This window comes from Vicugna pacos, chromosome 12 (assembly GCF_048564905.1).
Source record: "Vicugna pacos chromosome 12, VicPac4, whole genome shotgun sequence".
NCBI lineage: Eukaryota > Metazoa > Chordata > Mammalia > Artiodactyla > Camelidae > Vicugna > Vicugna pacos.
In genome coordinates this window covers 27138185-27152229 of record NC_132998.1, presented here as the reverse complement: position 1 = coordinate 27152229, position 14045 = coordinate 27138185, and the positions used below count along the sequence as shown (strand labels likewise).

Below are 14045 nucleotides of genomic sequence, written 5' to 3'. Positions count from 1 at the left end.
TCCCATCTCTCCTTGAAGAGGCTTGACACTATTTGCAATTTAGTTCACCTGGTTGCCTGGCAGATTGCCTCTTTGTTAGAGCCATTTGTGATTTTATAGATGATTCATCTTTTAAAAAAATTATTAGAGTAGTAGGGATGTTGTCTTGTGGCTTTCTATATCCTAAGTGGAAGTGGAACTTGCAAAAATCTTTCTTAAGCTTTCTTCGTCTTTTCCAAATCCTAGCCTTCCTTCCACCTCTGCTATTCATCTATTCTGTAAGATCATTGATTAATCCTGTTTCCCACTAATCTCAGTGTAGGGGCTTAAACACTTTGATTTTTTTCCCCTAGCATAGCCTAAACTGTCTCATTTCATGCTTTATATTGGTCTCTATTGTGTTTACATCATTTTCTGCTGATTTAGGTTTGTGGCATCAGGAACTGGTCTGAGGATTGGCATCCCCGGTCCAGTTTTCACTGGTCTGGAGAGTAATGAGTAAGGATAAATGGTGTGGGTTTCATCAGCAAACTGTACTTACTTTTTTTCATCTGAGATTATTTGCTTTGTTTTTCTTTGGTGTTAAAATATCTTTTTTAAAATGAGATGATGTCCAAGTGTTGGATATTATTTTATTTTATAACCTTTTTAATGAGAAATACCATATACAGGAAGAGAAGTACATAAAACATAAATTTCAGCTTAACAAATGGTCGTGAAATAAATACCTTTGTAAACAGCACTTGGGTCAAAAAATGAAATTTTTCCAACACTCTAGAAGTACCCTACCCTCAGCGTTCCCCTACCTGATCTGAATTCTTTCCTCCGCGGTATAAGCTCTAACCTGATTTTTATGGTATTTGTGTCTTTTCATTTTGCTACCTACTTATACCTTCCTAAACAATAGCTTAGTTATGCTGGTTTTTGAACCTTATTAGAGTCATAGTATGCATATTCTTTTGTGTCTGGGTTCTTTCACTCAGTATTATGTTTTTAAGATTTATCCATGATTCTGTGGTTATTTTTTGTTCATTTTCATTGCTCTCTAGTATTCTATTACATATTTACCTATGCTACAGTTTGTCTAAATATTATTTGTGTGGTGATCAGTTTTTAGGTGATACAAATCATGCTGCTATGAACATTTTATATATATATATCCTGATGCACATAAAGACACATTTCTGTAGGGCAATGATTCTCAAGTTATCCTTCCCCCACCAGCATCACTGGCATCTCCTGGGAACTTGTGGGCTCTACCCTAGACTTGTTGAACCAGATACCATAAGGTTAGGTTCAGCGATTTGTGTTTTAATAATCTTTCAGTGTGATTACCCTGCATGCAAAAGTTTGAGAACCAGCAGCTACAGAGAAGATACCTAGGAGAGGAACTGTTGGGGCATAGGGATGGGTAGATAATGGCCAACTGGTTAGTGGTTGTACCAGTTCATATTTTTACCAGTGATATAGAAGGGTTCAGATGGCACCTATCTTTGGTGTTGTCAGACTTTTTAATAGTAATTCTTCTCCCCTGATTTCTTTTGAGTTTTAATAATATTTATTTGTAAAATTAAAGCTAGGTCTCTGGTTAGTGAAGTCTCAGTCTGGGAGTGACTGGTCTAAATTAAATGTTTTTGAATGCAGGCATTATGTCACCATCTTTGTTCTTATTCCCAGCATAGTGGTAAGCACACATAAAGGTGCATACTTTCTCAAATTGAATTTTAAAAAACATATTTTTCAATTTTAAGCACTTTCTCCATTTTGTTTTTTTAAACAAAGTTAAATAAAGACCTAAAGTTTAGTAAATAAGCTAGTGATACATTTTGAAAGTTCACCATGTGCTTTTTTTTCCTTAGCTTTTATCTCTTCTTTTTGAAGATTTGTTCAAAAAATTTAATTCTGAAATGAAAAAGATTGCAGACCAGGTGATTCCTAAGCAAAGAGCAGCCCAATTTGATGTTGTGAAACACATGCGTCAAGATCAGATTACCAACGGCATGGTGAACGCCATTTCAACCGTAAGTCTGCAGTCATTTGGGTGAAGTTTTATAACTTATTTTGTAAATCTGTTCACTGGGATAGAAATTTAAAGTACTTTGAGAATCTAGGTGACATATATATATATATATATTTTTTTTTTTTTAAGAATGCTACAAGTCACAATTTTTCTGCTTTGAAAGATAGTCTACAGTTTCAGTGTCATCATAGGAATTTTGCTAGTATGTGACTTCATTGCCAAATTATAGTTTGTTACATGAGGCAGTTAGAAAATAGATACACTCTTACATAAAGGAAAACCTTTTAGTTTAACTGTTAATAACCATTCTTTCAGTAGATACTTTTCCCCATTTTTTTTCTGTAATAAAAGTGACATATTAGAAGTAGGTTTATTAATGATAACTTTTGCCTAAAATAGTACAAACTATTTCATTTCATTGTAGGTTTATAGTCCTCAGAGGGCCATCAGCTGTTCCTCACATGAGTGATGAATTCAGGCCTCAGCAGCTGCCATGTATTCAAAGCCTCCGGCTGTTCATAAAGGGTTATCAGATAGGTTTTTGCTCCCTTTCTTAAAAGCGTCACAACTATAGGTCTATCTGATAAAGTCTGGTTCACGTTTTGCATGCCAGACATAAAATTAGTTTTATGGATGAGATTGTGTCTCAAGAAAAGAATAGTGTAGTATAACACATTGATTCCCTGAACAATGAAAGAATTAGTGGCAGACCTGCTGCACTGCCTGACTTTAGAAATTTGCAGCAGGTCTGTTTGAGCAGCCCTTGCAGTGGCCGCTCTGTCTAAACCTGAGGTGCACCTGGCCTTGGGGCCTGTTTAGGCACGTTACATTTTTGTGGCCCAAACTTACCTGAAGGTGGATCCCTGGATTTTTGAAGAGAAGCCTTCAAAGAACACTTGAGCACACTTTTGTTAGAATGACTGTTCCTTGCTTTCTGACCCATGATTTTCAGGTCAGAATAGCTGTTTTGAGTAGTTCTTTTGCCCCTAAGTGACACTGTTTCACCTGTGGGAAAGGACTGCTGCTTAGAAAAATCAGTGGTACCACGGTCTTGTTGCAGGTGTACCCTTGTCTGTTGGCAACCAGAAAAAGATCAGCGTCTTGAAATTGTGAGTGTTGCCATATATAGAATATTTTCAACAAATAAATTTTCTCAGAGGTTTTAGACCCTTTGTCTGTTTCTCCTCTCTGCCTCTTGTGAAACTCCTGACAAGTATTGGAACAAATTCTCTTGCTGAAGATCTTGGCTTCACTCCCCATTTACTTCCTATGTGCCGACAACTGTTGTCTTAGTTTAGTTCTGTGTGGAATATTTATTTACTTTTCTTGCTCTTACCCTCTGGCCATAAGTCAGTTTACTAGGTTCATTCTCATTCAGAGCATAGAGGGAGTTAACTGAATAGGCAATATAAGGAGAAGGTAACTTGTGGAATAAGTGTGTTTGCTCTGTTTCTCTGCTTTATAAAGCATAGAGTCCTATAGATTTTAGCTCTTTCCCACCTTATCAAAAACCAAGTTTCTGAGATGATAAATCTTCACTGCAATAATGACTAAATTTTAATGTGTGAGGCGCTCCCCTGAAGTCACATATTTTAATTCAAACAGATCAGTTTTTCTATTGTGAGGGTTTTCGATCTGGGATCCATGAGTTCTCCCCTGAAACTAAATGAAAATTTTATGTTTGTGGTTTTGCATGCATTTTTCTCAAGAGAACAGTCATAGCTTTCATCAGATTATCAAAAAACAAAAAACAAAAAAACCCCACTGTTTATCAGATGTAATTTTTTCTCTTTTGAATCAGATCATTGAATCAATCATTTTGACATTTTATTTTCTACTTTGCTTTTCTTTGCATATTGTTTTCTGTTAACTCATGTTACCACGAGTTGAAACAATTCCTAACCTTAATCTTTAAATTATCCTTGAGGATATTTAATGCGTGCAATTAATGTAACTATAAGATAATATGTATAATATATTTCAATACATTTTATGCATAGGAGATAAAGTAAATTTAATGTTTAAGATTTATTTCATATGAATCTCTTTTAAGATTGACATGATAGCAAAAGAGGATGTATAATATTTCTTAATATGAACATATGTGTAATTTTTAGCCTCGATTAAGAAGCCTATAATTATTCATTATCCCTGATAACTGCTATTTCTTTTTTTCTATTGCTATATTTTTCTCTAATTAAGACTGATTTTGGAAGACATACAAATGATGGCACATTCCAACATGAAATTATCTCCTTGAGCTTTAAGCTAGTTTTACCTTCAATGTGTGTAGAAATTGCTAGTGTTCTACTAGTTAGCTTACTGCTTCCAGTGGAAATCTCTGGTTGAACTGGCTTGTAATTCAGGATATAATTCGTTCTTCAGAAGATAACTTGCTCTGATGTGATAATGTTGCTAGACACAGGTAATATTCATTAAATTCCTAGAAAACCTCAGTGAGTAACTTGTCTAAGTTTTCATTTTAATTGTGACATTTTGATTTCTGAGTTATATCATGGCTCTGATTTCACAAATAAGCAGTTCCTGTGATGAGCTTCTCAGAATGACTGCAGAGATCAGGCAGCATATGAATGGATCAAGGTAGATTCATGTCTTTCCTCTTTCTACAGGGAAACTGGTCTCTAAAGAGATTTAAAATGGACCGGCAAGGTGTGACTCAGGTGTTGTCTCGCCTGTCATATATATCTGCGCTGGGCATGATGACAAGAATCTCTTCCCAGTTTGAGAAAACAAGAAAAGTGAGTGGTCCTCGATCCCTCCAGCCATCTCAGTGGGGAATGCTCTGCCCTTCAGACACTCCTGAAGGAGAGGTAAGGTCCCTGAGGCATCTCTGCTATGTCAGAGGTAATGTCTGTTGGTGATGTTCTGCTTCTGTCCATCCCCCAGGCCATATCCTTTTTTGGGTCAGCCACTTATCTGGCAGAGAAATGTTGGTGTAGCCTGTCAGGACAATATCAATATCTTTCCATAACCAGCACCTACAGAAACATTTGATTTAGTATCTCACCTAAATAGAAATATGTTTCAGATTTCCTTGCTTGTTTTAGTTTAGCCCAAGAGTCAAGCCATGCAATGAAGAGGGGATAAGAATGTGAAGGAGAATGACAGAACTATCACCTTTGCTCACGAGGAGCTCTTTTTCAGCAACACCTTATTTTCCTTGGGTATACTTAGAGGACATCATAGTCATGGTTGCAGCCAGCTAGGAGCACACAGCCCAAGACCTAAAGTGGATTCCAACTTACTTATAGAGGAAACATAAGCCATTACCTAAACACCAAGGAGTTTAAATTTGTTTACATCCATAGCACCCACTACTTCCTGTATCATGGCCCTTTCTCCCACGTGTTTACTTGATTTTATTCATTCTATTTATAAACTTCTGGAGGAAGGAACCTTCTAAGGTTTACCATTGTATCCCCAGCTCCTACCACAGAGTCTCATTTGAAGTAGAGGCCCCCTAAATATATGCTGAGTGAATAAGTAAGTTAATTATGACAAGTAAAACCTGTACATTCCAAAGTATAGGAATTTGTTATGACTTGGGAGAGGTGAAAAATAGAAGTCCATACCGAATTATAATTTTTAGAAATTACCATTCTTCTCCTAATTTATCTTAAACCATATGGAAATTCATGCTAAAATTATACAGCTTGTCAAATTTGCATAACTTATACATCTTGAACTTTGGAATATTAAATTTCCCAGAGATTGCTTCCACTAATCTCAGTAAAGTACCTGTTTTGTGTATCACTATAGCAGATGGTTTTTAAGAATTGAAGGTGTAATCTTTACATGTCACAGGTGTCTCAAGTGTTTTTTTCCCCTTACTTTGCTGTATTGCATCCTTGTTTATATGTTTGCTTTAGTTTTTTTTTTTTTTGGTTATGTAGAAGTTTAAAAATATTTTAAAATTTCCTATTCACATAGAAATAATTTTAGACATACAAAAAAAGTTGCAAAAACAGTACAAAGAATGTCCATGATCCTTCACCTGGATTCCCCAAATGTGACATCTTATGTAACTATAGCACGTTACCAACCTAATGAAATTAACAATGATAGTGGTATTATAATCTGCGGACCTTATTCAGATTTTGCCAGTTGTCCCACTAATGTCTTTTTTCTGATCCAGGATTACACATTGCTTTCAGTTGTCAAGTCTCCTTAGTCTCTAAATCTGGAGCACTTCTACGGTCTTTGACTTTTTTTTGACCAAGAAGCTTTATAGAGTACTGGCCGATTATTTTGTAGACTCTCTCATTTCAGGCCAGAAGTTTTATATTTTTATCAATATTTTCCTTTACTGTTTTTATACAGTGTCATCTTAATGACTATGATGTTCTATTTCTGGGATTAACAATTTAGGTAATCAGTTTCTTTTGGGAGGGGACATTTATAATGCCATCATTTTCAGTTAAGATTGTACTGCATTGAGCATTTATGTGTTTATATCCTTGCTTGTTACCTTAAGATAAATTCCTCTGGCTTCAAGGGTATGTACATCCTTAAGGCTTTGTATGAATCGCCAGAGTGTCTCCTATGAGGTTGTACTGTTTTACATTGTCCCCAGAAGAATGGTGAGCTGTTTTCAGTCCAAAGATGTACTTTGTGTTACTAATGTTCATGCTTAGAAATGACACTCTTCTGTTTTTTTAGGCATGTGGTTTGGTTAAAAACTTGGCTCTTATGACACACATCACAACTGACATGGAAGATGGACCCATTGTCAAATTAGCCAGTAACTTGGGAGTAGAAGATGTGAATTTATTATGTGGGGAAGAGCTCTCTTACCCAAATGTGTTTCTTGTCTTCCTTAATGGTGAGTATTTTGTGGAGACATGATCCTAAATGGTCTGTAGGGGATGGGGAGGGAGTTGACTATTATCCATGCATTTAAAGCACAAATACACTTCAATTCTGGACGCAGGTTGATCTTGATTGAAAGTTAGAAAAAATGGGAACAGAATCAGTTATTCCATTGGCTGGGTCATGTGGGTTCTGAGAGGATACTGGTGCTCATCAGAGCTAAAGGGTAACGGTGCAGAGACCTTTCGCTTTCTACCCTTTGGCAACTGCCAGCATGTCCACAGTGGAATAAAACTCAACACAGTATTTTCAGATTAAATGTGTGAGATACTCTGCAAAAATAATCAGATCAGCCCTTACAGTGAGATGACTTGTATTTAGCCCCTCGATAACTGATTGTCAAAGGCCTCTAGCAAGAGGGTCTCTTTCCTTCTGCTTATGTTCCAGTTTCTTCTTTCATGTACTCCTTCCACCTCCTTCAGAGTTCCCCAGAGACTCTGCAGCAAGTGTGCCTCATCCTTTCTGCATGTGACTTGGTGGTCTGGGTGGCTGTCCCCTCACTGGTGTGCTGCACGTGCTCATCGTGACCTTCCCTCCACACTCTTCTCTCTCTTCCTCCTGCTCTGGGAGGTGTTCACCAGTTACTGCATGGGCTGGTGAGAAGGAAAACGGGGCTGTTCACTGCCTGCCTCGTTCAGCAGATCCCAGCAGCTAAAACTGAATGAACCCTTACTCTGAACTTTCACCCAGTAACCTCTGAATCTTCGCACTTACCCTGGGAGACAAAGTCCATTTTACTCACTACCCAGTTGATGATGGCAACAAAAGCTATTTTTTTTTAAATTTTTCAGTTTTATTAGGTAGAATTGTTACAGGTTGTCTGCACATATATAATATATTGCTTATAAATACATATACACAATATACTGCATGTTTAAAAAAATTTACATGTATGTACTGTTCATTGTTTCTAAGAAGGTTTAGAGCTTTAGCTTTTTAAACTTACATAGTTATCAAAGGAATAAAGCCAATCACAAGATAAGAGTTAATTCAAAAAGATACACTATTAACAGCAGCATTCTTTCTAATTGCCAAGATATGGAAACATCGTCAGTGCACATCAATAGGTGAATGGAGAAAGATGCAGCATATGTATTGGAATACAACTCACCCACAACAAAGAAGGATACCTTGCCATTTGAGGCCCTTCATTCACTTTCCTTTTCTTCACTTCAAAAACCAGAATTTTATAACTGTCATAAGCATTTCCATTGTGTCAAAAACAGCAAAATACCTGGAAATAAACTTAATCGAGGAGGTTACCTATACTCTGAAAACTGTAAAACACTGGTGAAGGAAACTGAAGATGATACAAAGAAATGGAAAGATATCTTGTGCTCTTGGATTGGAAGAATTAACATTATCAAAGTGACTGTGCTGCCCAAAGCAATCTACAGATCCAATGCAACCCTGTCAAAATACTCACATTTTTCACAGAACTAGAACAAACAATTCCAAAATTTATATGGAACTATAAAAGACCTCAAAGTGTCAAAGCAATCTACAAAAGCGATTTAATAATGGCAGTCAGTAGGTCCTAGGTCCAGTTCTGAGTTCTTTACGTGAGATCAATACATTTAATCCTCACATTGACCTTGTGGAAGTGATAGAGCCAGTGTTCAAACCCAGGGTGTCTGGACTCCGAGTTCATAGCCCAGCACGGTGCTGACGGACTAGGAAAATGAGGCTGACTTTACCAGTGTTACTCAGCCCACGTGTGGTGGGGCTGGCTCTGGACTCCAGTCCCCCTGACTGCCCCTAACCTGTTGCTCCCTCCAGCCTTGTGGACTGGCTGTCCCAAGGCTTGGTAACAGGATTTTCAAATGACTGCTCAGTGCCACCTATCATTTTTACTGAGTGGATATTTTAAATCCCATTAGATTTATTTTTTATTTCAGTCTTAAATATTTTTACTTCATTCTGCCTAGGTAACATTCTTGGTGTCATTCGAGACCACAAGAAGCTGGTGAATACATTTCGACTGATGCGAAGAGCAGGATATATCAATGAATTTGTTTCCATCTCAACAAATCTGACAGACCGGTGTGTCTATATTTCCTCTGATGGCGGAAGGCTGTGCAGGTATATGTGGCTGGGAAGAGTTCTTAAGATCTCTTTATGTTTACTTTTGAAAGAAATAGACATGTTTTTATTTTTGAAGCTGCTTTAACCTCTTTCATTGTTAAGATAAATTTAATTTGCTTAGCAAACACCTCATGAATATGCATACTGGGTACTGAGGATTGATTCAAAGATTAATGGGAGTCAGTCTCTGCCCTCAGAGAGCTCAGTCTGCTGGGAAAAGGCAGAAATAATTAGTTATAAGAAACAACTATGCTAGTAATAAATGCTAACCATTATTTATTTTCTTAATAGATGTACTATGTGTAAGGCTTTGTCTACATTCAGCCCTATAAGATTGGATTATTATTTTTATTTAACAAATGAGGTACTAGAGTTTAGTGAGACTAAGTAAATTACCCAAAGCCAGATAGTGGAGGAGTCTGTTTCTTACTCAGAAGTCAGTAGAATTCATTTGACTCCGACAGTCCTGATTTTACTTACTATATTCTATTTCTATGAACTGAGCTTTAAAGGATGAGTAGGACTGTGTTACTTGGATAAAGGAGGAAAGGAGAAAGGCTGAGGAATGGCAATAATGAAGAGAGTGGAAGCAGCAAGAGATAAAACAACATTTGACTCAATAGAAAAGTTAAGTGTCTTACATTCATTCAGCACATATTTAGAGCTTATTTTGTACGGGTGCTGTGTCGAAAGTGTGTGGGTACAGAGATGAATATGACGTGGTATCTGGTCCTTTGGGATATGCAGGGACAACAGCTGAGGACATCACCTTGTTTCATAGACCTTCACTTGTTTTACCAAAGTCATTCTTTGTGGACCTCAGGTGGTGTTAGGGCACTAGCCATAGTTAGAGTGGTGGACAGAGCTTGGAAGTGTGACAGAGCTGGGAGGGTGGGCCGCCATTGTTTGTGTCTGTCTGGCATCCATTTTTCTTTCCAGTTACCTCTTCATTTTCCTTTGAGGATTGCCCTTCCCATTGGCAGTCTTCTTGGGACGGTTAGTCAGGTGCTCTCTCCTGCTCAGCCAAAGGTCAGGCATCTGCCCCAAGCCAGGCCAGTCAGACTCTCTCTTCAGAGAATTTGAATCCCAAATAAAATAACTCAAAGGAGGAAGTGGTTGGAATTGCCGCATCCTGGCAGTAGTGCATACAAGAGACTGCCCATTGCTCTTGCTTTTCTGCATCCTTGGGACTGTCCTAGCTCCTTTCCTTTCTGAGGCTGAGCATTTTACCTTTTTCTTTGAGTCTCATCCTTCTGGTAAATTCTTAGCTTTTTGGTAAATTTCTTTAAAATTTCTTCTTATTTTTTTTAGTAAATTTCATCTGTGCTTAAATTTTCCAGAAATTTCATGGTTTCCATTCTTTGCAACCAGAGAGCCCTAACTGATGCTGTCTATACCTGTGTTTGAATCCTAGCATCCCACTTGCTGACTTATGTGACCGTGAGTTTATTACTTAAGTCTCTGAGCCTTGATTTCCTCAACTATAAAAATGTAAATAACAGTGCCACCCTAAGGTTGATATCAGGTGTGGTAAGTGCCCTGTAGGGTGCCAGGCAAATGTTGGGTGCTTACTTACAACTATTAACATGGTACAATTAAGGGTGGGAGAAACAATGATATGCTCTAGGTTACTCTTTTTTAGCATTTTTCTCTTTCATTACATCCAACATAATGTGGCATAGCCTAAAGAAAACGAATTCTTATTTAGAAGTGATTTTATAATGATACAACATAGATCTGGCAGGAAGAATTAATAGAATTTATTGAGTAGAGTAAAAAGGTAACTGAGACAGCTCAGTGTAATCCCTTCTCTCTCCTACCCCTGCTCTGTCATCATTTCTGAGTCTCTTAACCTGAACTAAACCACATCCCCCAAATGAAGGAGGCAACAGGGTCTCTGCCTCCCTGCCAAGAAGCAGCTAGAATTTCGAGGTAGTGTTGATTTCCATGAAAAGTTCACCACATTCATTTTTCAGCAACTTGTATCCCCCTTTGATAATTGTGCAGCTCCTCTTCTTAACTGTTTAAAAGTGCTCATTAGTCCTCAGATAGTTATTTGGACTTGAGGGTGGAGCGCACAAGCGTCTGCTGGTTCCTTGCTCCTCTCTGTAAGAGCCGCTTATCCAAATAGCAACAGCCCTTGACGTTTCAGTGCCGCGTGCCATCCTTTGTGTCGGTGTTTCCTCGTGGTGGTGAAGCCCTCAGAGGCAAATCACCACTGACAGTTACAGGTTAATCTACCAGAATGTGTGGACCAAAGCTCTCTACCTTTTTTGCCCATTACATCAGTAGAAGTCACAAAGTAAAAAAGCTTTATTCTCTGCAAACTCATACCCACTCTCTTTGGTCGTGTGTAGCTTTAGGTGACGTGCCCAGTGATGTTTATCCTAAATCAGACCATGCTAGACAATTCATAGTCATCAGATCTTCACCACAAAATGCCATTATTATTCTTAGTGACAATTCTCTGCCTGCTGGCTTCATGGGCAGACCCATATTCCTAGTGTGAAGTCAGGAGACACTTTTGGTATGATGCATTTACAGTTTTTTGTTTTTTTAAAATGATATTAAAGGTTTTGTTTCCTTTCTACACTTTATTATTTCATATTGCCTTTTCATCCAAAACCAAATATTTCCTAAGATACTTGGAGGAAGCACTGTGTGTATGTATGTATGTGCACATGCACACATGGGCTGGTGTATGTGAGAGAAAGATAAAATAGGCCCCCATGTACTTACACATGCAAAAAATACCTGGCGTCTTCAAGCAATCCAGAAATAAGTGTGATTATATCTACAGCTTCCCTCATTTCACTGTAGTAAACTTACTTACTGATTTAATTCTCTTGTTGAACTACTATAAATCGTTTTTTCCCTATTCTTTTCTATTCCAGACCCTACATAATTGTTAAGAAACAGAAACCTGCAGTTACAAATAAGCACATGGAAGAACTGGCTCAGGGGTACAGGTAAACAGCCAAAGTAACACTCCTCAGTCTCCTTAATACTCATTTATATGATCTAAACAGAAGTAACATTATTTGATCTGAGCTTTTAAGAAAAGTATATTTTCATTTTTAGTCCCTTAATTCCTCTCTACCAACTATAGCAACCTGTTAAAAACCTATTCTCTGTGTGAACTTGCTTGGACATTGTGAAATATTTATCAATTTAGATCGTGAGGATTACAGTCTTACAGTCTTAGTGAAATTAATGCACTATTAACTGTTTCCAGTAAGAGAAGGATATATTGATGTAGACACAGAGGGTCTCTTATTATAGGGGTTTTTTAAAGTATAGAAGGTATTTTTAGAAGTGGGACCATATTGACAAGAATCACAGATGTTTTACTGTTCTTACTCTGGTGATTTGTGATCGCTCTATGATCTAAGAATAACATGTGTCAAGTATCCCAATGTATTGATACTCTTTGGAAGAGAAACATGCTTTGGGCCTAAATGAAAGCACATATCTTCCATTATTGCATATAAAATGCTGCAGTAAAATAATTTTTAATAATGTCCATTTCACCAATATTTTCCTAGAAACTTTGAAGATTTCTTACATGAGAGTCTGGTTGAATATTTAGATGTAAATGAAGAAAATGATTGTAACATCGCACTCTATGAACATACAATTAATAAGTAAGTAGGATCCGTAATAACCATAATTAAAACCTGTTCTGATTACAGAAACTACCTACTTTTTTCATTCTATCCTCAGTTCTTCTATTCTGTGCTTAGTAGGAACTGTTAGAAGTATACTGTCTTATAATGAAGTGTAACCCACTGTTTATCCCAAGAGTGTGACAAAACCACTAACAAATTATCTTTTTAATTATCTTTCCTGTTCATTTTACACTGAGTGTATATTTCTTATAAGAAATTGCTCCTCTGATTTTAATATTTGTTTACTGCCAAAATTGAACTAATGCATCAGGCTACATAATGTGTATTTCTCTCTTCTAGAGGGGATTTTGTCAGTAGATGCCTGAATTCTTATTGCCAGTGCAGGGATTCCCTACATATTGTGTTGTAAAGGTATCTTTAAACTTACACACAATAGAGACATGAAATGGTGATATGTTCACAGTGTTTCTTCTAGAACAGTGATATTTTTAGAAACATCTGTGTTCCATTTGGAACACATTAGAAGACATTTATATAACTTGCTGTCTGATGCATGTGGCTGATGTGTGGCTTCCCTGAAACTAGTGCAGTTATATTGTTAAATAGTTAGGGAGTTTAATACTACCACCTGATAACCATTCATGTCTTCAACCAAGAAAATACTTTTCTGTTTACTTCTGTCAGATGAAGTATACCATTTTAGTTTTGTCTTATTATAAGTTAGTAAATAGTGCTTTTCTGTCAGAGTTTTTATTCCTTAAAGGTATGAGCCTCATTTCAAGACTGACTGAGTATAAAGGAGAACTGTTATGTAGTAACCCCACAAATAGGAGTTCCACCCTTGTTACTCAAGCCAGAAATCTGTTTCAGCCTTGACTTCTCTTCTCCTCTACACTCACATCTAATCTCTCAACATACCATGTGAATTTTCAGAATATACCCAGAATCTGAGCTCTTTCACCACCTCCCCCTACAACCCTCCTGCAGGCCATTGCTGGTCTGGATCCTTGGAAAAGGCTCCTGGCTGTGTTCACACTTGCTCCCATATAGTCTGTTCTTAATAGATCAGAATGTCTTGTCACTCTCTTCTCAAATGCCACCTCTTACTCCCCCCCAACCTCACCACCACCCAGTGGCTTTCCATCTCCCTCTGAAGCCCTTTCAGAGGACTTTGAGTTCCTCCACGGAACTTATGGCTACAACATCATCTCTTCCCTCTCCTCCCTCACTCTGTTTTAACCACTGGATTCTTCGCACACCGCAGGCATGCTTCTGCCTCAGCACCTCTGCCTGGAACGTGCTGTCACGTACCTGCATGGTTCACTCCTTCACCTCCTCCAGGTCCTCACCCAGGCCTCACGCTCTCAGTGGGTTTTCCTGACCACCCTATTCAAAGTAGAAACTCTCCTCTGGTCACCCCTTCTAGCTGATTTATTTTTTCA

The 14045-nt window shown here is 37.7% G+C and overlaps 1 protein-coding gene across 1 annotated transcript in view; it reads left to right on the top strand.

The window, feature by feature from the left end:
* POLR3B (RNA polymerase III subunit B) overlaps positions 1-14045 on the top strand; it is a 105146-nt gene that overhangs the window by 41407 nt on the left and 49694 nt on the right. Inside the window, exons 13-18 of the mRNA XM_006205872.4 lie at positions 1839-2000; positions 4630-4830; positions 6680-6842; positions 8818-8971; positions 11869-11943; positions 12520-12618. Coding sequence (XP_006205934.1) covers positions 1839-2000; positions 4630-4830; positions 6680-6842; positions 8818-8971; positions 11869-11943; positions 12520-12618 — 854 coding nt within the window. The remainder of the gene's footprint in view (positions 1-1838; positions 2001-4629; positions 4831-6679; positions 6843-8817; positions 8972-11868; positions 11944-12519; positions 12619-14045) is intronic.